Consider the following 24937-nt stretch of genomic DNA (forward strand, 5'->3'; position numbering starts at 1 on the left):
GATCTTGGTAAGTTATAGGCAGGCTGCGAAGACGGATTGCAGGCCAATGAGATGTAAATCAGGGAAACAATGCATGACATGGATGGCTTGTGTTGTACTGTAGGTCCCCAGTGGGGCTGTTGGGGCCAATCAGCTGTTTTCCTTTCAAGCTTGTTGGGACTGCAGGATGTGTGTTTGCATTAATCGTAATGTTAGGACAGAAATCTGTTCATGCTGAAGGGACCAAATATAGTATGCTTGTAAAACCACTGCAGGGCCAAAAACCTTCCGAGTCTAATGGCCCATTTATGCTCACCACATCAGGCGCTTCACACGCAAACAGTGATGTCGCCACACTGATGTACCATTTTTACCAGCACTAGCTGCACTATTCTCGTAAATGATAGGTGTCACCGCTTAAACAAAAACTCCACATCAGCGCTGGTATTACTAAAAAAAGACAAAACTAGAAGCAAGTACAAGTTTTGGATTTTTTTTCAGAAAGCTTCATCTTTGAAACTCTTGCAACATCTCCCTCTGTATAATCTATGAATTATCTTTGATTGTGTACTGAGATCATTAAACGATCTTAAACGTGTGTCATCAATACACATGAGGTTGCAAAAATTGACACCAAAAAACGACAACAAAGTGCTTCTTGTGCCAGCGATGTGATCCGGCACTATTTGCAAGAATGATGAGCACAAATGGGACAATTGTTCTCCCTCCAAAGTCTTAACAATTAGGACACAGAAAATTCTCATTCAAACGGACAAAACTCAAAAACTACTTTTAAACTTTCCTATTAAGGTTAAGGTTAGAGTGATGACTCAGGGTGTTTTCATCCCTGCTCTGTTTAGTCCATCTGAATCAGACTCTGGTTTGTTTTCGTCATTGGTGCAGTTCATTTGTGCACAGTAATCACACCAAACTAACCAGACTTGAACCATACTCCTCAAAAAACTCCAGAGCAGTTTGTTTATGGTGAGAATGTGATCGGGCATCAATCCAAACCAACTATGAGCTGCAAGTGGAGACCACTGGTGTATTGTAGCCATGACGTTAAATATTTATTTTGGGCTATACTAGGGGAAAAATGTGGGGGAAGAAACCAATTAAATCTGGTCTTTGCATGGTTAATTATTCATTGTTGGACTAAAACATGTTGCTTAGTTTTTAATTTATATTGTGGTAAGTTTGGGAGATTGAGAGAGACAACGCGGTCATAGTGGATGAGCCCCCAGGAAATAAATGGAAGCCACTGCAATGTCCTAATGTGAGGACAACATATGTGTAGGTGAGCGGGAGAGACAGAAAAGCTGAGGGACAGAAGGTGAGATAAGACGGAGCAGGAGGCTAGCAGCAGTTGTTTAACACTGATGCCGTTATTAATTCAGCAGCACTGGGTGCACGGCGGAGGAATCAGCATGTGATTGAGATGATAAAAGGCTGGGCAGGACAACCTTGTGATCCAAGGTCAAGATGTAACAGTGATTCAACAGACAGAGCACAAATAACCATTTCAGCTTTTCAACAGCAGACAGAGCACCACGGTGAGGCAAAAATAAACCGCACATGCTGCTGAGTGCACAAAACGCCCTGAAACATCACCCTGCAACGTCACCGAGGCAGCGGTTTGGTTTTCTGAGTGCTTTCATGGATGTGCTATGTATGTTTTGAACAGGTTGATGCGGCTTGATGCAGAAAATCCTGTTCTATTCAAAATTCTTGTCAAAACAAGCACATACAGCAACTTGAATTTCTACTTCAGTGTCTGGAGTGAGATATCTTTAAAAAAAGGAAAAAGAAATTAAGGAAAAGAAAGTTAAGATAGGAAAAAGCAGAGTTAGCCTTCTAAACTGGCTGACTAATTTAGTTCAGTTTATTTCCTTTTTTTCTCATATAAAAAATGTAATTAAGTAATAAATATTTAACATAATAGCTTTAATTTTAAATAAAAAATCATGAAACCCAGATACCAAAATATTATAATACACCAATATAAACCTTTGAGTTGCTGTCATTACCTTTGCCAAGGAGGTAATGTTTTTGGTAGTGTTTGCGTGTCATGCTCAAGAACTAAATACATTCTGATAAAACCTTGTAGTGGTGTAGAGCGGAGTCATGTTAACAATCCATTACAATTTGGCTTACATCCACCGAGGTCTTCAAGGTGAACTTGATGACTTATTGGTTGAAAATCGACAAAAAGCCTTATAGACAGGATGACCCTTGAAAGCATGGTGCATATTATCAACAAATACTATATAAAGATTTTAAATATCATGTCACATTTGACCTCTGACCTCTCCTTCAAGGTTGATAGATTGATCTGAAGGTCAGACTGCTATATAAAGCTATTTATAATGTTAATAATAATGTTTAAATCAATTTTACAAAACAATAAAATAAATACTTCACAATAAAAGTAAATCAGGTGTGCTGAAATGGGTTTCAACAAAGCAAATAAGCAAATTTAAAGTGCATTTAAAAAGAACAACAATAAACAAATATGTATAAATGCGATACTAATACTGCCCAGAGACTGAGCTGCCTTGGTGGAGGTTTATGCCCTTGGAGTGCGTTTTTTGTTTTTTTGTGTGTGTGTTTGTATTTTAGGTTGTTTTTTTTAACTATTTCCAGTTAATAAAATTGAGTGAGAGGTTACTCATCTTACTCAGCATCCCTCAAAAAGAAACGGCACAGAACAGAGTCAGGAGTTCTTGTTGCGGCGGGTGGCGTAATCATTCAGGTAATGTGTCACCGCCTTTCACAGGCTACGATCCCCCTGGGCCCCACCACTTGTTCCCAGCAATAAGCTAATTGATTGAAACATTCATCATCATCCACAGCCACATTCTCTTATGAAAGCTGACCCCGGGGCAGCAAAGTCCTAGACTTTTGGAGAACATTGAAACGCACTAATGGAAGTGCCATTAGTGAGAGATGAGAACCCCAACAAGAGTGTATACACTTTTTCCACAGGAAATTAAGGTGAGATTGGGGTTGATCATCCGTGGGCTTCGCGCTCGTCTCTGTTCATTGTGTAGTTTCATCATGATTGGTTTAAGTTAGACCTACATCCCTAATCAAAGGAACTGCAGTGTTTGCTCCTAGCTAAATAAATGCAGTCTATAATTAAATTGATTGCTATACTACTTTTTTGACAGCAGCACAGTGACAAGCCTGCTCCTGTAAACTGATGGTGATGTATGTGTAATGCCTAGCATGTAATCTTCTGCATAGAAAACCCTGAGCTCATCAGCAATATAAGGAAACATTACTTGTACTATTTTCCTGCACCAGTAAATGCATCATGTACATAATTAAAAACCTAACAAATAAATGTTAAATAAATGCAAAAATGTATTTTTATGATAAATAAAATATTAAAATATTAATATGTAAAAATACTTCATTATGTGAAGTACTGTTTCCTTTCCTCTTTTATGTCTATTTTTCGCATTATGGTTTTAAGTGCTTGAGTGCTGATATTTCCTAAGGCAATGTGTGTATAGTAATGTACTGTATGGTGCAAAAGCCATCCATCCTTCTTTAGTTACACTTTTACAAAATGCCAAAGATAGCATAGTTTGAAAAGGCATAGTGCAGCATATTTGCACCAATGAGGTGATTTCCATAAAGCTATTAGCACTAATCCTGGTATAGTTCAGCATGGTGTGCAATGTGTCCTTAAAAAATTTGAGGAAATTGACCAAAAGAGACGACAAAATAAGAAGTGGCAGGCCTTAAAAAAAACTGTCTACAGCAGATGAAAAGTATCTGAAAGTCATGACTTAACAGACCTGACAAAGGACCTGAGAGATGCATCTGACCTTTTTAGTTGATCCATTTAACCTAAATGAGATTATCCCAATGGAAGAGTAGCTGTCAAGAAGCCATTCTTATGGAAGAGAAACAGGGGAATAAAGGTTGAACCAAAAACTGGATTGAAAAGCAAGAGGTCTTTTCTAGGAAGACACAGAGAAGGTGTGACTTAAGACTTTTACACAATCTCTATGTAGGAATCCTGTGTGTTAACAGGTGAGCAGGTTGCTATTTTGTGAGTCTTCCATATCACTCAGTTGCTTCCCCAGAGATTATGTCATCAGCTTGCACGGCAGTTGCTGACATCTTGATATTCATTTGTCACAAAATGTTTGGCAAATAATATTTTTTCCTTCAAAATGGTATTGTTTAATGATTCCACACACAGTTTGGAAATCTGAAAGAAATGGTGAAATTAAAATGAAGTTGTCTCGGCGGGCGGGCCGGTGCGTTTGTGGCATGGACGCAGACAAGGAAGAGACAAAAACTAAGGTGTAACCAAACGTGAGACATTTATTTGGCCAAAAACGTGAATACAAAACAAGGCACAGCGAATCGGGATGAAAACTAAAACCTAGACTGGGAAAAACTAAACTATGACAATAAGACATGATCATGATTCTGAGCAGGTAAATATACACAGAAGGGCAATGAGGGATGTGGAAACACCTGGGGAGACACAGCTGACACAAATGAGCAAGACGCCATGGGGGAAGCAAAACTAAACACACTGAACATGTAAACACAATACTTTCAAAATAAAACAGGAAACATGGAGACACATGAACTGGGACATGCATGCCTGACACAAGAGACAGAGAGAGGGAGAGAGGGAAAGGGACACAGAGGAGAGAGACACAGGGGGAACCTATATAGACAAGGAGATAACACATGACAAACAGAAAAAGACTCATAAACAAGGAGACATAGGTGAAACACAAACTAGACTAAAACTCAACAAAATCCTAACTGATAATAACAACACAAGAACTTAACATATTTCAAATATAACATAAGAAATCAAAAATACAAACTAAAGAATCAAAGACAAATATTGACAGATTTTAAAACAGCATTGCCCTCAAATAACCACAGGGTTTGGATGCTGTTGGGGTTGTTGTATTTTTCCTGTCAATAATCCGAGCCTCATTGTGCTTTGTCTTAGTGTGCGTGCCTGTTGGATCAGTCATCCATGTCATCTGCCTCCATCTGAGTTTGGGCTGCCTGTACGCTCGGCTGGACAAACAGCAGCTTGAGAGGGAAGAGAGGCCTGGAAATCCGGCAGGGCGGCTGGAAGCGACTGCATTTTGTCAAATTCAATTGCTGGAATGGCGCCACTTAAGCCGCTCCTAAGATGCAAATGAAAAACAGCGGAAGCGCGACGCATGGAAGTCGTAGTTGTTATGTGAATAATGATGGTGAGATGCATGCATAAAGGACACTAAGTAGTAGTGACGGGTTTGCTGTAAATGCTGCTATAAAGAGCATCTGAGGGTGGAAAAGAAATGCTGCACTAAATAAACAGCCCCAACACCATCATAACAAAGTGCTTTGTTTCCAATAAAACAAAGAAAGTACGCCTTACATGGATCTTAAAATGGTCCCAAAGAAACCCATTACACAACATGCTGCACATGAAGAGGGAATACCTGTACAGCTTAAAAAACAGTCAATAAAACTAAATGAATGCCTATTTGCAAATACAGGGGAACCCTTTCCGTGTTTTTTTACAGCATTACCACACAAAAAATCCTAAAACACTTGATTACACTGCAGTCATGCTTTCTATCCATAGCTTGAGAAACATCTGCCTCCTCTCAGCCCCAAATTGCCTGGTCATGCACTTTAAGACCAGAAAGAGGCTCTAACAGATACAAAGATTTTGCTTTTTTGTTTCTTGCAAAACATATGAATTACAACCTCTGCATTCCACATCAAAGACTGATAATGAGGTGGCTGTACTCTTGCTCTTGGTCAGTGTACATCCACACATACAGTTGCTCTCCCTGTCCATATCGTTTATCTAGCAGGCATGACGATAATGAGCACCTCCGCACGATAAAGCTGTCAAGCAACACAGGACACATCCTGTAGGGTGCCACAACCACAACAGCTTTCATCATTCAGCTCTGAGCAAGCACGCTCCTGACATGCTCCCGCGGTGTGAGCACACATTATTCCGCAAACCCGGCTAAAATCCATGCCATTAACCAAGCATTTCTCTCCTCGCAGTCACCCGACACAGAGGCACTATGTCAAATGTCTCTGGCATTGACTGTCCACAGAGAGGTGCAAGTGCTCAGACAAAGAGAGTGATTAATTATTCAAAGAGGCTCACTGCAATCCATTACATCACATGCATTATGAAGCAGCCTGATCTACGGCACCTCTTCAAAATCTATCAGTCTTAAGGATGAGGCTGAAACGGACAGGACACTAGCTGCTAGCTAGACAGCAGGACAGGTAAATAAAGGACTGCAATTAACAGCAGGAATAAAAATTTAATGACCTGCACATAACACGGCATTATTAATTATTTAATAAGTGAAACTGTAAATCTTTACTTTTGCACTTTCTGTAGAGTTTTTATTTTCAATATGTGTTATTTTCATACTTTTCTCATTTTAAACCAGTCATATAGAAAAAGAAGAACTACTATCCACTAGGTTATTGAACCACTTTTACCAGCAAAAACTTAAGTTAAAATAGGTAATCATTGTTCTGTTGCATGACCCACTTTCAGCTGTTGGACAGATGGTCTCATATTTGACTCCAGAATAAGTGCCCAGTTCACATGTCTGCAAAACCAGCCCATGCCTCCACCACCACGCTTGACTAGTATAAGATGTTTGGTTTTCTCTAAACACGGCGCTGTGCTTTTATAAAGGTGCTCACACTTTCTGATGCTGAGTTAATCAAGCTAACTTGAATAAAGTGGTGCAATTAGACACCACAGATCAAGAAGTTGACCAAAACAAGCCCAGTAATATGACTATGTGACTCGAAACCTAACTTAAGTGTTAATGATAATAGTTTTCAAAATGGTGAATGTGGATGTCTGCAATTCTCTTAAAAATAACAGTACTGAGAATTTTATCATCTTTTCCAAGTGGGCCTTGAGACAAGACGTTTTTCATGAGCAGAGCTATTTTCTACTCTGCCAATGCTGAACATGAGTATAACCCTCCGTCTGAATTCCAGTCAGTTATACTTAGAGTTAAATATATTTCTTGACCCTGGAAGCAAAGCCTCAAGATTTGAACCAAGGAGTTCTGTGTACTTTATCAGTTGCCTAATGACTACAAAATGACTTGGCTCATCTCTGTCTACCTAGTTTCACGCAAAGCTGTGCATTCAGTGTCAGACAAACACATCATATTTCATGACAACGCAACCTTGACAGAGGTAATAGCTGAGACGAGCTGCAGCTGCCTTTAACAAAGCTTCATGTGTGACAAAAACATAAATCTTCCCTGCAGCCTTGGCACGCTGTGGGATATATTCGCATAGATAAACATCAAGTGATGCTTTGTATCCACTGTACACTTTAGTTTAGTGGTTATATATTGTTAGCAGTATCATTAAAGGTGAATCGGATCCCCACATTTGTCACAAGACATACAGATTTACTGGTTTTCCATTTGGAGCCTTGTGTAGATGTGACACAGTAGGTGTGGATTACAGTTCAGTTTAACTGAGCAAATCAATCTAGCCCCTATGCTTGGCACACTCACCTCCATAGTGGTCAGGTTGCATCGATGGGTTCCAGCAAACCAGCCATCAGTGGAGCACTGGTCGATATCAACATCCTGTAGATTAATGTCCACTCGAACCACTCCCCTGCAAGATGGAAGGACATTAAAAGAGATCTATTAGGGTCATTTCTACCTCCATGTTTTTATTCTTGGACACAACTAGAGCTTTACATGATTTTCTAACATTTCGCGTTTTGATTGTTATGGTGAACAGCTGTGGAATTGAAGCACTTTGAAATTGTATCATTCCTTCTTAAGCACATTGTATATCAGAAAAGTTGAGAGTGTGGAGGTTTGAACGCAAAACAAGGCCATTAGTTCAGGCTGAAAAAGTCCACGATATAAATGTGAAAACCAAGACACATGAAAAAAGATCAAGTGCAAAAAACGAAGCACAACAGACGCTTCCCTGTGACGACAGGACTATTTATACACACAGGTCTGATTGGACAGTAGAACACAGGTGGTATAGCTAACACAGGACATGAGAGAAAACTAACCTTCAAAGTAAATCAGAAAGTAACAGAAAGAAAACAAAGAATCACTGAGGGAACTGCTACAAGAAACAAAGAAATGAACCAAAACACAGGATGTAAAACTGAAACTTGGCATCACAAAAAACCACAAGAAACCACAGGAATCAAAGACTCAAAAATGGACACAAAAAATAAAGCTTGTAATCTGCTACAATAAAGAAATCAAAAGACGAACCCAAACATTCAACAAACACAAAAATCAAAACTTGAAACATTTGGAACAACAATAAAACCTCAACAGAAGTCCAAACTCAATTATATTTGCAAGGTAATCAAAACCGAAAACAACAAAAAGACCACGGAGTAAACAAAGTGTAGTAAGACCAACTGAAACCCACTGTTGAGGAAAGTAATTAACCCTTTGATTGATTGATTGATTGATTGATTGATTGATTGATTGATTGATTGATTGATTGATTGATTGATTGATTGATTGATTGATTGATTGATTGATTGATTGATTGATTTGTGTTGGACGGGATTTTTTTGGATGGTTTTCTAAATAGAAGCTTTTCAAATTAGAAGAGTTGAACTGAGGAATGTAGATAAAGCAAGTACATTATGAGCTGTATGTTACTGTCTGACCTACTAATTTCACTTAAAAGTACAGTTAAGTTACACCAGCGGTCCCCAACCTTTTTTGCGCCACGGACCAGTTTGTGTCCGACAATATTTTCACGGACCGGCCTTTAAGGTGCTGCGGATAGATACAACAAATTAAAACCAGTACCGGTAACGAAAAAAGAAGATTTATTCATAATACACGGAAAAAGACCCAGGGAAACTGAGTTAACAATAAGAAAGATAAAAAAATAACGCTAAAAACCAATAAAAACCCTGAAAACCATAAATTTCACACCCGAGCTGCAACTCTCGCGGCCCGGTACCGAACGACTCACTGAGCCGGTACCGGTCCGTGGCCCGTGGGTTGGGGACTGCTGAGTTACACTACCTTAAAATCCTCAACATCTAATTGCACAAACCTGTACTTGGAATCTTAACTGAAATTTTAATAGGTTCTAACATGTTATAAAGCAAAAACAGACATTTGTCTGCCTCATGTCTCATCTCTTCTTCCTAAGACAGAAATCAGCCTGACAGAGATGCAATTAGCCGTGTACTACATCACAACGAGACACTCTGCAATGGCGGCTCCATAAGGCTGGACTCTTTGTTCTGTTTCGACCAGCTGAGCCAGGCAGGACCTTCTAATGGTGCTGCTGAGGATTTAGACTTACTTAGCTTTCTGAAGCTCTGTGAAGAGAAGGTCACCGTGTGTGATTTTGAAGGTCAGCCCCTTTGATTCTGACAAATCTTTTCACTGGTGTGGCATATGTCCCTTTCACAAGTGCAGCTCACAGGACAAACCAACAGACAGTTACATAATGCTGTATACTATATGTGTAACTATACAAGGAAAAAAACTAAACAAGCTTGACAAAATACTTCAAATCCACAAGAAACTCTAAACTGTCTCTCAGCGACCTCAGCCCACTTACAGGCTTTCTCTCTTGGTAGACTTAAAAATGGAGCACAGCCCGAGGCAAGTGTTGTTAGAAAATCTATACCGACTTTAAACTTTATGGAAGACATGCTCTGGAGAGTTATAGCTCAGTAGGACGAGTGTCATGACACCAAGATAATGTGCACATATGAAAAAAGGTATTTCTCTGATCCAGCATTCAGCGCCTTCAAGTTTCTCACACACAACATTTTACATAAACACCAGCCGACACAAGAGGAAAGAAAACCGAGCGTTGCCGTGTAGCTTTCGAACAAAATCACCAAATATACACTTTGTTATTTGATCAGGATGAATATAAACACAAAACCCTGCTCTGAAGTGAGCGGGCGAATCAGCGCTGTTATCTATTTAATCAGGCAAAACCTGCAGCTGCTTCCCTGCAAATAAATCAGCGGCCGACTTTGCACTGACCTTTAACTTCTTTGATGCCTGTTTGAACACTGACATTCACATTGGGTTTATTTTGTTATAGGATTAACAGATAACTTTGGTCTCCCAATTTCCAGGATTTGTGTTTTGTGTTTAAAGAAAAACAAAACAAAAACAGTGGTGTAGATTTTAAACTCTCGAGCCTGAACTGTAGTATGGATATACATCATATACCACCGCATTAATCACCTAAGTCTAAGTTCTCATCGAAATACTAACCCTAACCCGTAAGCTGACCTTGGGCAATTAAAATATGTCATTTGTATCTTTTTTTATACTGCCACAACATCAAATACAACATTTTTTTTCCAAAAAAGTCTGTTTTGCCTTTCTCCTGAAACGATGGGATGGTTTGATCGAGTGCTCGAATGATGCAGAAAAGTGCTACAAAAGTGTCACAGTGGTTTCTTAATACAAGCCTTATTTGTCTATTAATACACATTCATACTCAAGTCTCTTTTTTATGCCAAACCACTTTTAGTTTTAGTATCTTGCCTAAACAGGGTCCCATTATACCTGCGGGCCATTATTGTAACATTATACTATGGGCTTTGTACACTAAAGGTGACATCATCACACCATGAACTCCAATTTTACTTTACCTACAGCAAAACGTCAGAGGTTACAAAAACTGAGTGGTGCACAATCAGCCAAAATGACACCAAAGCTTGGCTCATTTGCAAGATCAAGAACATGCATTATAGGAGCCAATGTTCAACCACTAACTTAATGATTAGTAAATGCCTCATTCTTCCTCCTGAGCTTCTCATCAGAGAATTGAGACAACTTGCCTAATAGAAATCCCCCTAATTCCACCAAAATAACTATGACCCCATCAATGAAATCTACAACACCTCTGACTTTCTTCTGTAGTATCAGGCACCAAACCTTCACAGTAGATGTTTTTAAGTCCTGAAAGTTGTATGGTGTGGTGGTCTGAGAAGTTAACCTCTTCAAATCTTTGTCATGGTCTTCTAACCATTCCTGAAGAAAGTTTGAAGTGCGACAGTACGCCTCTTCCATCAGGAAAATCATCGCTATGAAGTGCGAGTGCACACAGTCATGCTTAAGTAGTTAATATTAGTCAGTAAAATCTACATAAATATTGGGAACCAAGCTTAGCCAGATGAATTGTGACAACCGCAGTTTCAGCCATTACGTCTTAGTTTTGATGTATATTGTGCATGCATAAAAACACATAACAACAAATTACATCTGACTTCATATAAACACTGATTTATTTATCATTTGCTAAAACAGTTTATTACATCTACTTGTAGAGTGCACATGTAGTTCATATTTGTATCTTTAACTTTTTTTTAATTTCATTATCTTATTTTACAAGCTTATTTCCCATGTGTATCAGCGCAACACCGATGCTGTGTCTGGCTCCACTTGGTAAATGGACTGGTTCTTAAATAGGGTTTTCTACTCTACAAACCTTATCCTACTTGCCTCATTCATACAAGCACTGTTTTCAAGACATTTACATACAGTTCAGTATCTTGCTCAAGGGTACTTTGGCATGCAGATTGGAGCAGCCAGGGGTCGAGCCACAAACCTTTCAGTTAGTGTATGACCTGCTCTACCTCCTGAGCTACAATCACTTTATAGCAAAGATACTCCACAAGACCTTTTGGGTGTGCTCTACACCTCAGTTGTCTACACGTCAGAATTTGTCTTTAAATTTTAATTGGCTGAAGCTATGCTGGCAAAGCTATTCACCTCATCTGTTTTAGTGTTGTGGCTGATTGGTGATTCATGACTGAGATCTGTTTCAGGGTGTACATGATGAAAGTTTCAACTAATGATCATTGGCTATTAAGGTTTTAATTACTGCCCAATGATTTGTTAATGCATTTAGCCCCTGGTGCCACTTTGTTAAAGTGTCATGGTCTGGAGAACACTGTTATCTGCAGCCTGTTTTTAAATGAACAATCCTCTTCACATCTTATTCAACCTGTTTTTGTAATGTAACGTTAATAATAAGGCATTTTGACAGATGACAAACATGTATGTAAAAGAGTACTTGATCAGATATTTGGTACGATTCTGGGGTTTCCGTCATATCATACAATAGAGGTGCACCAACTCCTAATGATCAGAATCAGAATCAGAATACTTTAATAATCCTTAAGGAAAATATGTGGGTTACAGTTGCTCCAACACAGTAACAGTAACAGACTAAACTAACTAAATAATATGATATATTACAAAGTTTATAGATCTCTATGTAGTTTAGACTGATGACTAATTTAAAATTAGTTATGGCTTCATGCATTAGCAACCCAGTCCTAGATGGCAGTTGGCATACTCTGTGCTCACATGAGCTGGAACTCATACAAACACCTTGTCCCATACTGCTGAGTTTTGAGACCAGGCAAAAGTGTGGTTTCCATAGTAACACCTTGGTTGAACCATGTCTTACTGTAACTAAACAATACACAAAACAGCAGGTGGCAGAAGACGCTGTCAATGTTGACGTATCACTTTTTGGGGAGAATAAAAGACAGAGTTCATGGCTTATGTAATTTACCAAAAAAAAAAAAAGCAATGACAGAATGCAATAAAACAAACTGCACCTGTGACAAACTGAAAGGGGGAGAAGCAGCAGGTACCAAAGGAAAGGCAAAATTTACTGATCTATATTAAGCGTTAAAAAAAAACTGTGGATATTTCAGAATATCATAGCAGAAGAAAACACAGGTGGAATTAGCAGCTTCATCACAGGACCCTCCTCTGTAACCGGCTTACAGTCTTATTATTTCCATCTGTGTGTTTAAACTGTCCACCTGTAAACCATATAGTGCCCTATATCATGCCCACACCATTTTATAGTGGTGCTCAAAATCTCATCTGTAAACTTCCACTGTAGTGCACTACAAAATCATCACACGCACCACGCAGGTTCTATTATGCTTTTGTGAGCAGACACAGTTCTTATCATTTTTATTTAAATGCTGTGGGGAGATAAGTTTCAATTGCACTCTGCAATCATTCAGAAATAGCAACGGTGAGATATCCCTGGCCCCAAGTATGATGCAGATGTTCTGCTATTGTTTTAGTGACAGATATCTGGAGCAAACCTATCATCAGCTGTCTGCACTTGTTTTCTAGTTAGTCCAAACACCATATGAGTGAAAAACTGGACAATTCAAACAGAGCCAGACAATACTTAATTTTTGGTTGGCTGACTTTGAAACCCAGTATGTACAACATTAGCTATCCTTCAGTTCCCCCTTTCTCATGTTAAATCTCTTCCTCATGTATGACCTTTGCTTGTTTCTGGACTTTTGTAAGTCCTTTGCTGGAAATAGTCGCTTCACTGACTTCTTCACTGCGAGAGCACTGCCCGTTTTGGATGAAAGATTCCCATTGTGTCCCGGTTTCCTGCATCTGAGTCCTCGAACACAAGAGTTCTTCAGCACACACACACACACAGAGTCAGTTGAGACAATAGAACATGAAATGAAAAAGAAAATCAAAGAAATGTGAAAAATAAACAGGAGGGAATATTACTACACATTGCTAAAGCAACCCTTAGAATAAGTTACTGTTCCAAACATAATATCTAATGTTGTATCACAACAACCAAATCTATTTTGACCTAATATTAAGAAATTAACTATCCCTCCCTCCATTTTCATAAAGTAAGACAGGTGCATATCCTTGTAGGTAGTGGGGTAAGCTAAACTAAGTCAAACTGAAGTCCATAATGTAGATAATTCAAATTTATTTAGGGAATCTGGCTACATAAACTGTTACTGGTAAACATGACAGGTGATAATGCTAAGGCCATCTACAAGCCTTGATGGTTTCATTTAATGCCGGGATTCCAAACAAATCAAATTACCACAACTGACACACAGCATGAGACATTGCGGAGGCTCTGCAGGCCTACGGCAGTCTTTGTCCATCTGGTAATCCATGCTAGAGTGTTATCACTTATTTAGCATAGTAAGTAAAAGCTCCAGGGTCAAAACAAGCAGCTAAAACTTGGGGATGTGTTGCACTGGTGTTTCCCTGTGCATGAATAGACTAGTTATTTGTCCAAAAAAATAAATAAATAAAAAAAATATACATGTTATCAAAATAGCAATAAAAAATAATAATGCACACGCATACACAAATACTGCTGCTCTGGCATGTTCTCCAGGTGTATAAGAGGCGGTTTACTATTCCCAGTTTCCAGTGGACACCAGGTGAGTGCAATGCTCTCTTTGGCTGTACCTCTGTTATTAATAACTGCTGCTCTGGTCCTGCCTTGGGGCAAACTGACCTCGCTGCTTTCTCCTGCACTGCTGGTTGTTTCGTGTGAGAAATTACCTCCAATTCTCTGTTATGTAATAAGGATTGGAAATGTTGCACTGAGACACAGCAGACGCACAAGAATACGCCGATTTTTTTGTGATGGAGGATTCATGAAACTGTTAGTTTCAGTGGCAGCTCAAGTATTAACATTTGCTTAGGTTTTGCATTTGAAAAGTGAGTCTGCACAAAGAGGAAAATAGTCTGCAGTCGGCTTCTCTTTTTTTCCCCTTCTACTCCCAACTCCCCAGGCAACCTTTAGCTTCCCAGTCAAAGAGGACATATGGTGTATAAAATGGCTTTTGGGGGGGGAAAGAAGAAATGAAAAAAGAGCAAGTGTGCAGAGTTGGAAACGGTGGTGTTGACTGGATATGTGCTGCACAAAGACTGGGTGGTAATTGAGAGCGGCAATGAGAAGCATGTGGCAGAGCCATCATGGTGGCCATCAAGGCCCTCGGGCATAAATACAGGATTATCACAGAGAGCAAGAGATAGTGGTGCCCAAGGAAACAGAGTGCTTCCTCCTTTCATCCTCTATTCTTTGTGGGTCTAAAGGCCAGGCCAGCAAAGAGAGGAGCATCCCACCAGCAGGCGCTCCGGTCGTTCTGACTGACTCTTTCTGAGCTGATGTTAGCTACACAAACATTAAGAAGCTGACTGTAGATATATCTGCATAATAGCTTATATTCAGAAAAGGATATTCATCAAAAGATGCTTGCATTGAAGGCCTGCCTGTGTCCTCTTTGTTACAAGTCAGTCTTAGATGTATTCATCAGTGAACACTGAATTTCATACGCTTTGAGCTGTAGGTCTCAAAGCAGAAAATAGACTCTGAAACTGATTAGCCTGTTTAGTCACAGGAGAGGATGCTGGAATGAATAAAAACTTTAGCTAGTTTAGCCCCTTACACAGACCTAAAACAAACCTACTTTTAAAAAAAAAATGTTTAGTCATGTTAAAAAAATGTGACATTGATAGAATACCAAATGTGAAATGTTACTTATACTTAACAGCTGTCTGGTGTAAGTGTTCATATAAGCACTGCGATACCTTAAGTCACAGGTGTTGAACTCCAGGCCTCGAGGGCCGGTGTCCTGCAAGTTTTAGATGTAACCTTGATCCATCACGGCTGATTTAAAGGCTAAATGACCTCCTCAACATGTCTTGAAGTTCTCCAGAGGTCTGGTAATGAACTAATCATTTGATTCAGGTGTGCTGACCCAGGGTGAGATCTAAAACCTGCAGGACTCCGGCCCTCGAGGCCTGGAGTTCGACATCCCTGCTTAAGTCTTTAATTTATAGTTACAGCTAATTTCTCAGTTTCCTACATGCTCTTATTTTTTCACTCCTATTCTTTCAAATACTAAAATTTCTTTGTTTGAGCATGTTTAACTGCTAGCTAACATTTTTTTAGTCACGACACTTTTTCAGTCATTTTTTTTAACTGTGTAAAGAATAAAAAAACATATTTAATATATTTAAGTCCCTTCTTTTCTTTGTGCAGGGTTAACATTTAAAATGTTTACTACAAGCTCCTCCTACACAATCACAAGCTGAGCAATTACATTTGGCACATGGGTACAGTTTAGACCCATAAAGGTTCTTATACATATCAGATATTATGATGTCATCATGTTCCCTAGTAACCACCTACCAATTGGCTAAAATGGCCTATTTGTAGTGTTCATCCAAGTACAAGACCTTAAAAAAACGCTATCATTTTAAGATGATAAGAAGATTTAAGAAGGCCCTTCTCCTTCTGCTCTCTTCCTTTTCCTCTCATCCCCAACAGGTCATGGCAGATTGTTGCCCCTGGAGGCTTCTTCCTGTTAAAAGAACCTTTTTCCTTCCCACAGTCGCCAAAGTGCTTGTTCATATGGAGTTCTCTAACTGTTGGAGTTTCATTGGGTCTTTACCTCACAATATAAAGCACCTTGAGGCAATGATTATTGTGATTTGGGCCTATATAAATTTAATCTAATTTAATTTCACAAAATAACATCTCTTTTACACCCACAAAAATTTCACTATGCATGATGTATTATAGCCTCATCATGTTGCCTAGCAACCACTTACCAGCAGACTAAAATGACCCATTAAGCTGTGTACACACTGGAAACGATTTACTTATCACACGCTGCTTTGAAGTTGATGGCGCCATTCCAGGCTGTGGTTGCCTATGTGATCCTCTCACATTTGTTCTACCAAGTAATATGTCAACGAGCATTGTTCTTCTCTCATGTTGGCATTTGCTTCAGTTACTCACCTTAAAGTTGTGAAAGGTTTATCTCAGGTACTGCCCACTTCTCATCATCAGCAGTTAATTTGCCTGTAGTGACTTGAAGTTGCAGAACGTTATTCACTTTCTATTCACGTTCTAGAAGATCTCATTTATGCTCTCCACTGCCTACTGCCTCTGTAGACAGACTTATCCAAGATTTAATAGCTTAGCACAGCTAACTGTTGCCAAAAAATCCAAGGTCAATCTCAAGACACAAGAATTTGGGTTCCAATATCTACCCTTCTCATGGTAAATACAACCCAATTTGAAGGTACCATAAATTCATAAAGCACCTTATTTCAGATGTGTAGACGCTATCCCTTCACCATTTAGTTAGCTAAGAAGCTAGTGATCATAGCTCCAAACCGTAAGCATGTCACTCATTAAAGGGGTAATCCTTTATAGTAACTATTGAAGAGTAAATTAATAGTTCATTAAATAATAGTTCACTTTAGCTCATGTTTTTGACCTTTAACAAATAATAAAACAATAGTTTAAAATAGTTTACTGATTGTTTTAAAATTGCTTTATAGACAGTTATCTGGATAGTTATTGTACAGTTGCAAGTTTTATTGATAAAGCATTGGTAACGGTTAATAAATACTATTTATTTTATATAAATATAAAATAAATACTCCACAGCGCATCTATACACATTGTCGGATGCTTGTTATGAAGCTGACACTGGTGCTTGTAAATTAAATGACACTTAACCTGCCAGTTCCCTAGCAAAAAATCAGTGTTTGATTATTTTGTTGAGGTTAAAGTCCAAAGACTTAATCGGTGGGCATGCTGTACATGTACCTTCTGCATGCTCTATCCACGTGGCACCCTCACCTAATGTAGGTAAATATTTTGAGTATTTTTACATAACACATCTTGAGCAGACCTGTGCCACATGTAACAAAGTGCAACTCTGAATGATGGAAGTATTCACATACTGTCTGGAACTGAAGCAAAACATTCCCTTAAACCAAAGAATGCAAAAGAGAGGAAAACACAAAAGCGTAAAAGTCATCCTTTAGCAGTGTAGCCGAAGGAGCTGCAACCCTGCATGAACTTGCATGCACATTTCCCCTATTCCGGGTCTCGACAAGAACACGGTGCTGTCCTTTTAGAAGGGCACAATTTGTGCATTATGCCATGGAACCATCACAATGCAGGAACCCGTGCAGCTTTCTCAAGGAAAATGTCTCTTACGTGATGGAAATGCATTAAGCTGACAGGACACGTAGAAAATGTGAGTCGAGCCGCCGGGCACGATGCTGCTTGTCTACCATCATTTCAGTGCAACCTGGGTTATTTTATTGAGTCCTGTCTCTGGTCATCAAAAAAGACACAGCGCCTGTGGGGAAGTGGCTGTGACAGAAAGCAAATAAAGACTGCTTCTTCTTCAGAGTGCTGGCACTTTCTCTTATAGTTGGTACACTCATGTCATTAAAGGGAAAGTTCACCCCAAAATCCAATTTTTCTCCCTCTGGCTTGTAGCGCTGTTTATCCATCTAGATTGTTTTGGTGTGAGTTCCCAGTTTTGGAAATATATTTGCTGTAGAGATGTCTACCTTCTCTTGAATATAATGGAAGTAAATGACACTTGCCTTGTGGTGCTTAAAGCAATAACAACAAAATACAGCTGCAACGTCTCTTTCCATAAATCACGACTGTTGCAGGTTGAATATAGGAACTATTTTTTCTACTGTCCACATCCTTTTTTTTGTTTTTAAACTAACCAAGTCATAATTTTTGGAAAGAGACATTGCTGCTGAGTTTTTCTAAATGTATTTTTGGTTAATTGACTACCACCAGTGCCATGTAATTCTCCTATTTCTCCATAACTGTGCAATTCACACCAAAGCAATCTAGATTCATAACACTGCAGGAATAGTTTGATAATTTTTGCAGTGAACTGCCCCTTTAAAACCCTTCTTCCAATGACCAAACCCAAAGTCAGAAGGAGGTATGTTAGCCATCATGAATAAATGATGATAAATGATCATAAAGCATTTGAGCAACAGTACAGATTTGCTGAATTAAGCACTCAGTTCTGGGTACTTTTCATTTCTGTGTAAAAATATATACCAAATTGTACAAACATGAACATTTTCCTGACGGACAAGATGAAACTGGAGTGATTCTTCCATGGAAAAGGACCAGCTGCAGCACTTCTGTGTATTACATATCACCTATCCTAAAGCTGCAGTTCCTTCTATTTGTCGTCTTCGCTGAGGGTTATGTTCTCATTGTAATTGTCATGTTTATTAGAAGTTATCTTACGTAATACGTTCCTGTATTTTTGTCAATTTACGGAATCTAACAACAATCCAAATCTTTATAAATTCTCCAAACGCAGCACAGCACTCTGTTCTTACTCTGTTAGACCAGGTTATAAATGATAACCTTACATAGTTATTAGCAAAAAAATCCAACCTGAGTAGCTCGATTTTCCTTAATGTTGACATTTACTGGCTGAAGGCTTTGACAGGCCACCTTACTGAGCAGCGGAGTCCCACTGACGTCAGCAGTAAGAGAAGCAGCGCCTCGGGGATATTTAACCCCTGCTTCCTCCAGGTCGCACTCAATGGAAAATCTACAAGGTCGGACTCGTTTTTTGCTCATCGGGTTTAAAAGCTTCCTTCTGTGTGTACAGTTTAGATTTCTCTTTGCTGGTATGCTTAGCTGCAAATCTAATTTACCTCTTGGATGCATTTTTTTTTCACTCCTACCACCTTTCATCTCAGTTTAGCATCAAACATTATTGCATTTAGCCTCGGGAATTGTGGGGTTTTCTTCCTATTTGTTTCTGGATGGAGTCCATGGAAGCAGATGCTGCTGGCTCCTCGTGGAGCTCCAGGCCTCCCACTCTGTTAGACGCTGGGTATCACAAAGCACTCGGGCTGTCCAGACAGAGCTGCATGAATAGTAAAATGAGAGGCAAAGCAAAAACGTAGAGGATCCTGCATATAGTTAGAACCTATTTGGCCTTTTGGAGAGATAAGCTGAAAATGCATACTTTTCACCATTTAGTTTTGCTTTTCAGCTTCATTTAATCTCCCTTATTCCTGCTGCTGCCGGCGAAACTGCCTGAGCTCCAGCCTCAAAGCAATTAAGGTCTGTGTTGTGAAAGGTGAGCTTGAAGTAATGCGCCTGCCTCACTTTCCTTCCCTTACTTTCTCTTGTTTGTTCTAACACTTTTTTCTTTATTTGTGCCTCTGCTGTCATGAGTTTCTATCTGAAGTTAGAGTGATCTGCCAATTAGGACTACAAAGTGTCATCCTGAAGAATGTCTGAACCTTCAACAATGGCATTCACACACTCACACACACACTGATACACACTGCACACTTGGAAACAGCCAGTCCTCTCTGTGCGGGCTAAGCTGTCTCCCCTGTGCTTTGAGTGCAGCTGAAGAGACAGACTGGAAAGGAAAGATACGAAGTGTGAGAGGTGCGATTTCTTGCACCTTTGCAGAAACAACAGGTCGATCTATCGCAAACGCACGTCCGCACACTTCTGCTCTGACAAGTCACATAAGTTGTTTAGCACCTGCGCGTTCAACAAACAAAAAGGGCGAGGTGGGGGGAGTAGTCTCGGTTTGCGTTAATTTCCATATGCCAGAGGCACGAAAGAGTCCAAACAAGTCACCTTGCTTCTTGCAACATCATCACCCCAAAGAGGAAGTGACTGAGGCTGGAAATAAAGACAGCCCGTGCAGGGTTGTTGTTCTACATCTTTCATTATTAATTCATTGTTGTATTGATTGTGTATTCATCTGGAGGGGAAGCGGAGGAGAACTGATGTCTGAGGCAGCTATATTAGCCAGCACTTCCCTTCCTCTCCTGTTTCTTATCTGGCAGGCTGCTGAGGCGCTGGGAGGATGCAGGGTGAGCCGCCTGCTACTCTGATACGAGCGTCAGAAAGACGGCTGTGAGGAAAGAAACAAACGAGGTCTGGAAAAAGGGCACGACAACGTGGAAAAAAAGAAGAGTTTGACTGTGCAAAATATGTATTTCAAAGCCAAGTGGTACACATGAACCAAGCCGTGACTATCAGGGTTTTCAAGACTGCGCCAGTGATTAATGAGAACAGCATGTTCTTTGTTAACAATTTAAATTTCTTTCTAACATTTGGGTCAACAGGAGAGAGAGAAGGAAATCAGATAGAAAGGGTACTGAGAGGTTTAAAAGTTCTACTGCAATATTTTTCCTAGGACTATTTATCTCATCTCCATGTGTCCTGTTATATTTAACTTACAATGTTTTATTTCAGGTTGAATCCGCACACATTTGATGCAGTCTTTGAGACCCTCTCATGGCAAAAGTGTAACCTGATGAGATTTGGTGAGCATTGACTTCATTACTAAAGGGATAGTTCAACACTTTTGGAAATATGTATCTTCCCTTTTATCACAAGTTGCATTGCACAGTGTATACAAAGCCACTGCAAGAAGCCAGTGAAGACTGAAACCAGGGTTAAACCACTAGCCTGGGTCTGCAAAATTCATCTGAAACTCACTGAATGGAGTTGAAAGTACACAATTGAAGATTACACATCGACTGCTGATGTGGTTTGATTTAATGTGGCTTGGTATTAATGAGAAAAGCAACATGCATAAAAGGATCCTGCCAATTTTGAGAGAAGGCTATTCTCACATATTTATGTTCAGACCTGTAGAGGAGAGATGAAATAACAACAGATCTGCTGTCTGCAAATGTTAAGGATGAATACTATTCCTCCCCCCTCACCCTGCTTGGTAGCTCATATCGCAACCTGATTCACCTACCCCTCTACTGTGTCTCTCTAGTCAAGAAGCAGCCTCTGACCACACGGATGGTGACGAGATGGTCATAGGATGCTTTTGTGGCCCTGGCAGGCCGCCCTGAGGTGAATGATTGGCCAGCCCTCTGTGAGTCGTAGTGAGAGGACATTAATGGGCACGTAAAATTGATCAGTCAACATAAATTTCTGCACCGACTCCATAATTCCAAAGGAACAACAACAAATCATGTGTAACAAAGGACATCAAAGCACTCCTTAAAAGGAAAATGAGGCCCTTCAGAGCTGGCAATATGGAGGAGGAGAGAGAAGCTTAAAGTACGCTAAAGAAATCCATCAAGGAGGACATCGACAAATACAGGGGAAAACTGGAGTGGAAAATCCAGCAGACCAACATGAGGGCAGTCTGGAGTGGCATGAAGTCCATCATTGGTTTAAGACCAACAAACAGCGCTGCAGTTGAAAACTGTGGAGTTAACCAGTAGACTAAATCCATTCTTTAATAGCACAAACCTGTGCGCTTTAACTTTGGAATATTTAAAGCTCCTCTTTTTTTTAGGGAGACTATACTTTTCATTTTAATATTTATATTTAACTTATAATAATGTCTGAAACACCACTTTAAGAATATGAGGAGATATTTAGAAGATTTCAATGCTCCAAGAACCAAGAAAAGCACTAAAATGTAAATATTTTGATTGGTGAAACACTTAACTGTATATTTTTGTTTAGATTTTACTCTCCTGTTTCTTTACTGTTCTTTACAGAGAGCTTTTCAGGGATTTCACACAATACAAATACCTATACATCACCTGCAGTGGGTTATGGAGAAAGCTTCAGCTGAACTGGTTTAATAAAAATGTCTTTAACTCAGATCCTTTGGGGAAAAAAGATCTCCAAACACAAAGTCTGGTTTCACTAATAAACTAGAGTTGGTGTGTCAGACAGGTTTGACTTCAGGTTGCTTTAGTGGGAGTCTGAGCTTTGCTGTGAAGCTGCTCTGAGAGGATTTAGTGTGGGATAACACCAGGTAGCTGATAGCCTATTACAGTATAATCACTGCAGGTTTTTGCTCATTTGCAATCCGTGCCAGCCTGTGAGCAACTAGAGTGTATCAATTAAAGATTCATTGAAGGCAGTACAAACACAACTAGTGATCTGGATTAAATATTCATTGAGGAGATGTTAGTCGGGATCCTATGGAGCTTTAACACTTGACTCTTTCAGTGCATGTCACTATTGCTGGAATAAAACATGGCACATTATGCCATCAAGCTGCAGCCGAGGAGGTTTTATGGTTTGGAGAAATTCAACCAAATATCCTCATCTGCTGCTGCTGATGCTGCTGAGCTTGTTTTTCTTACGGAAACTCATTGCAGATTTAACAGCCTCCTCTCTTGAAGAAGGTAAAAGAAAGGGCACAAGGCATTTCCTGAGTGCATCCCCTGTGAGTTTGAAAAATGAATTAGGGCCTGCAGCCAGAGGTTTCCACCGCTGTTACATCCAGTAACACCCTGGGTTATTTTTAGCATCCCGCCGTCTTGTCAGACTGGAGGAGAGAAGAAACTCCCCCCCACCCTCACGTAACAAGAGGAGGCTAGTGGGAAGCTGTAAGGCAGGTATGATCACCTTATAAAGCTTTATATAGGTTTGGAGATGTAGTGGAGGGTAAGCTCACCTGAGCGCACCTTTAGGTTGACAAAAAAGTAATTGTTACATGATTATATTGTTCTGCTGAAAAAGTGAAAACGCTGCACCTTTGTGTTAGGCTTTGGAAATGTGGTTTTAAAAGGTAATAAAGCAATATACAGTATATATATATGAATCACTTTTAGAGCTTGTGTTGCATATATATTGTGTTCCTCCACATCATAGCTCAGGTTTGGACCCTCTGTGCTTACCTGAATTCAGGAGCCAGGTTGGATTTCAGGCCATAGAAGGCAGCAGATAAGGTCAAAAGCCAACGGGGAACAAAATTCCCATTCTCACATTCCAAGTAGGGCGCAGACCATCTGACGTGCGTCTTGTCCGGAATAAAACTCTCTCCTCTTTTCACTGAATTGTCCACCGATCTGAAATCTTGGCTCAGCAGTCTTTTATGGAAATTGGGGTTCTTCCTGTCTTTTATTTCGTGGTACCACTCTGTCTCTGCCGTGCGGTTGTGCAGATGTCGGTGGGCCATGCTGGAGAGGTCTTGGAGTACTATTTCACCGCCGGCCCTGGTGGCTTGGAGAAGCACCGAGGGCCCCGGGAAGGATGAATCCCCGCTAAAAGTAACAACCGCCCGGTGAATCTTGGCGTCTCCTTCCAGTATACTCCTGACTAACGCGTGGTACCACTCAATGTCTCGCCGGAGGTTGTGCTCCCTGGACCTGTTGGCTTGCAAGATCATGTTGAGGAAGTTTGTGGCGTGCAGCACCGTATCCAGCACGCTGCTCATGGAGTAATGCGGGGTAGCGTGTGACCTTCCCCGCAGAGAGGTGAGCTCGTACTTTCGCGAGCAGTTGGCATGCTTTAAGGTGGTCGAGTCCCCGGTGTGTAAGAAAGCCGTGACGACCCTGGGGAGAAGCTCGTCTGTCTTCTGCGGCAGCTCCGCCGTCTCCCCGGCAGCGTGATGAGACGCACGGAGATGCGCCAGCTGCCAGCGGTGCGTCTGAGCGCCGTGAATCGCCTCCCGTGCCCCGATATCTTCCCCGTGCCCTGACCATTCCGCGTATTTATGGTTTGATCCGATCACAAATCCAACTTGCAGCAGCAGCGACAGCCGGAAAACAGCCATCTCCCTCCAGAGAGCGACCACAGATGTTTGGGGGATTGCTGCTCGGAATTAACAGTGTCGTCGGGCGGGTGTGCTGTAGAAAAAAAAAACAGAGAACCTATCAAATTGCCCCGCTAAACCATCGCTTCACCACTTGTAGCATATTCTTCTGAGCTCCACGCCTCTGTTCTTGAAATCACAAAAAGAGGGAAAACCACCAGGAACCCCTTCCCTCGTCAAATGCCTTCTTCTTCCTCACAGATGCCTCATACAGCTTGTTGATGTTGAGTATCCGCTTGCAGCTGTTTCCCCCCACCTCTCTCTCTCCCTCTCTTTCACACACTGTAGACAAGACTGTGTTGGCTTTGCTGTGCCGCGGACGTTCTCCTTCTGCGTGTAGGCTACACAGACTGAATCAAAACGAGGAGGAGGGAGGGGTAAGGGGCGGTTATTATTATATTTATATGCTTTTTTTAGGAGGCACCGAGTCGAGGAGCTTCTCACTTGGATGGCAAACGCACTCCGCCCTCTTCCGACCACAGCAAGCATTAAGCAGGCCCATAAAAGCCACGAAGAAGCAACATCAGGATCCGTGCGCCTTCAAAGCCCGTCGTCTTCGTCGTCTCACGGGGGCTCCAGGAGTGCCATTGATCCGCGTATGGCCGCTTCTTCTGTCAATCTCGGAGCAGTGTTTGGTGGAGCAGTAAAGGAGCTGTCCGGCGCTGAAACCGATGAAGCACTGAAGGAGCTGTCCGACGCTGAAAC

General features: G+C 40.6%; 1 protein-coding gene across 1 annotated transcript in view; it reads right to left on the reverse strand.

The window, feature by feature from the left end:
• Window positions 1-24534, reverse strand: part of gpr158a (G protein-coupled receptor 158a) — an 88302-nt gene extending 63768 nt beyond the window's left edge. Inside the window, exons 1-2 of the mRNA XM_031745785.2 lie at window positions 23316-24534; window positions 7542-7647 (exon numbers count right to left, since the gene is read on the reverse strand). Of these exons, the coding sequence (XP_031601645.2) occupies window positions 7542-7647; window positions 23316-24193 (984 nt within the window). The 5' untranslated portion in view covers window positions 24194-24534. The remainder of the gene's footprint in view (window positions 1-7541; window positions 7648-23315) is intronic.
• Window positions 24535-24937: the final 403 nt, after the last annotated feature.

Source organism: Oreochromis aureus, linkage group 9, assembly GCF_013358895.1.
Source record: "Oreochromis aureus strain Israel breed Guangdong linkage group 9, ZZ_aureus, whole genome shotgun sequence".
Taxonomy (NCBI): domain Eukaryota; kingdom Metazoa; phylum Chordata; class Actinopteri; order Cichliformes; family Cichlidae; genus Oreochromis; species Oreochromis aureus.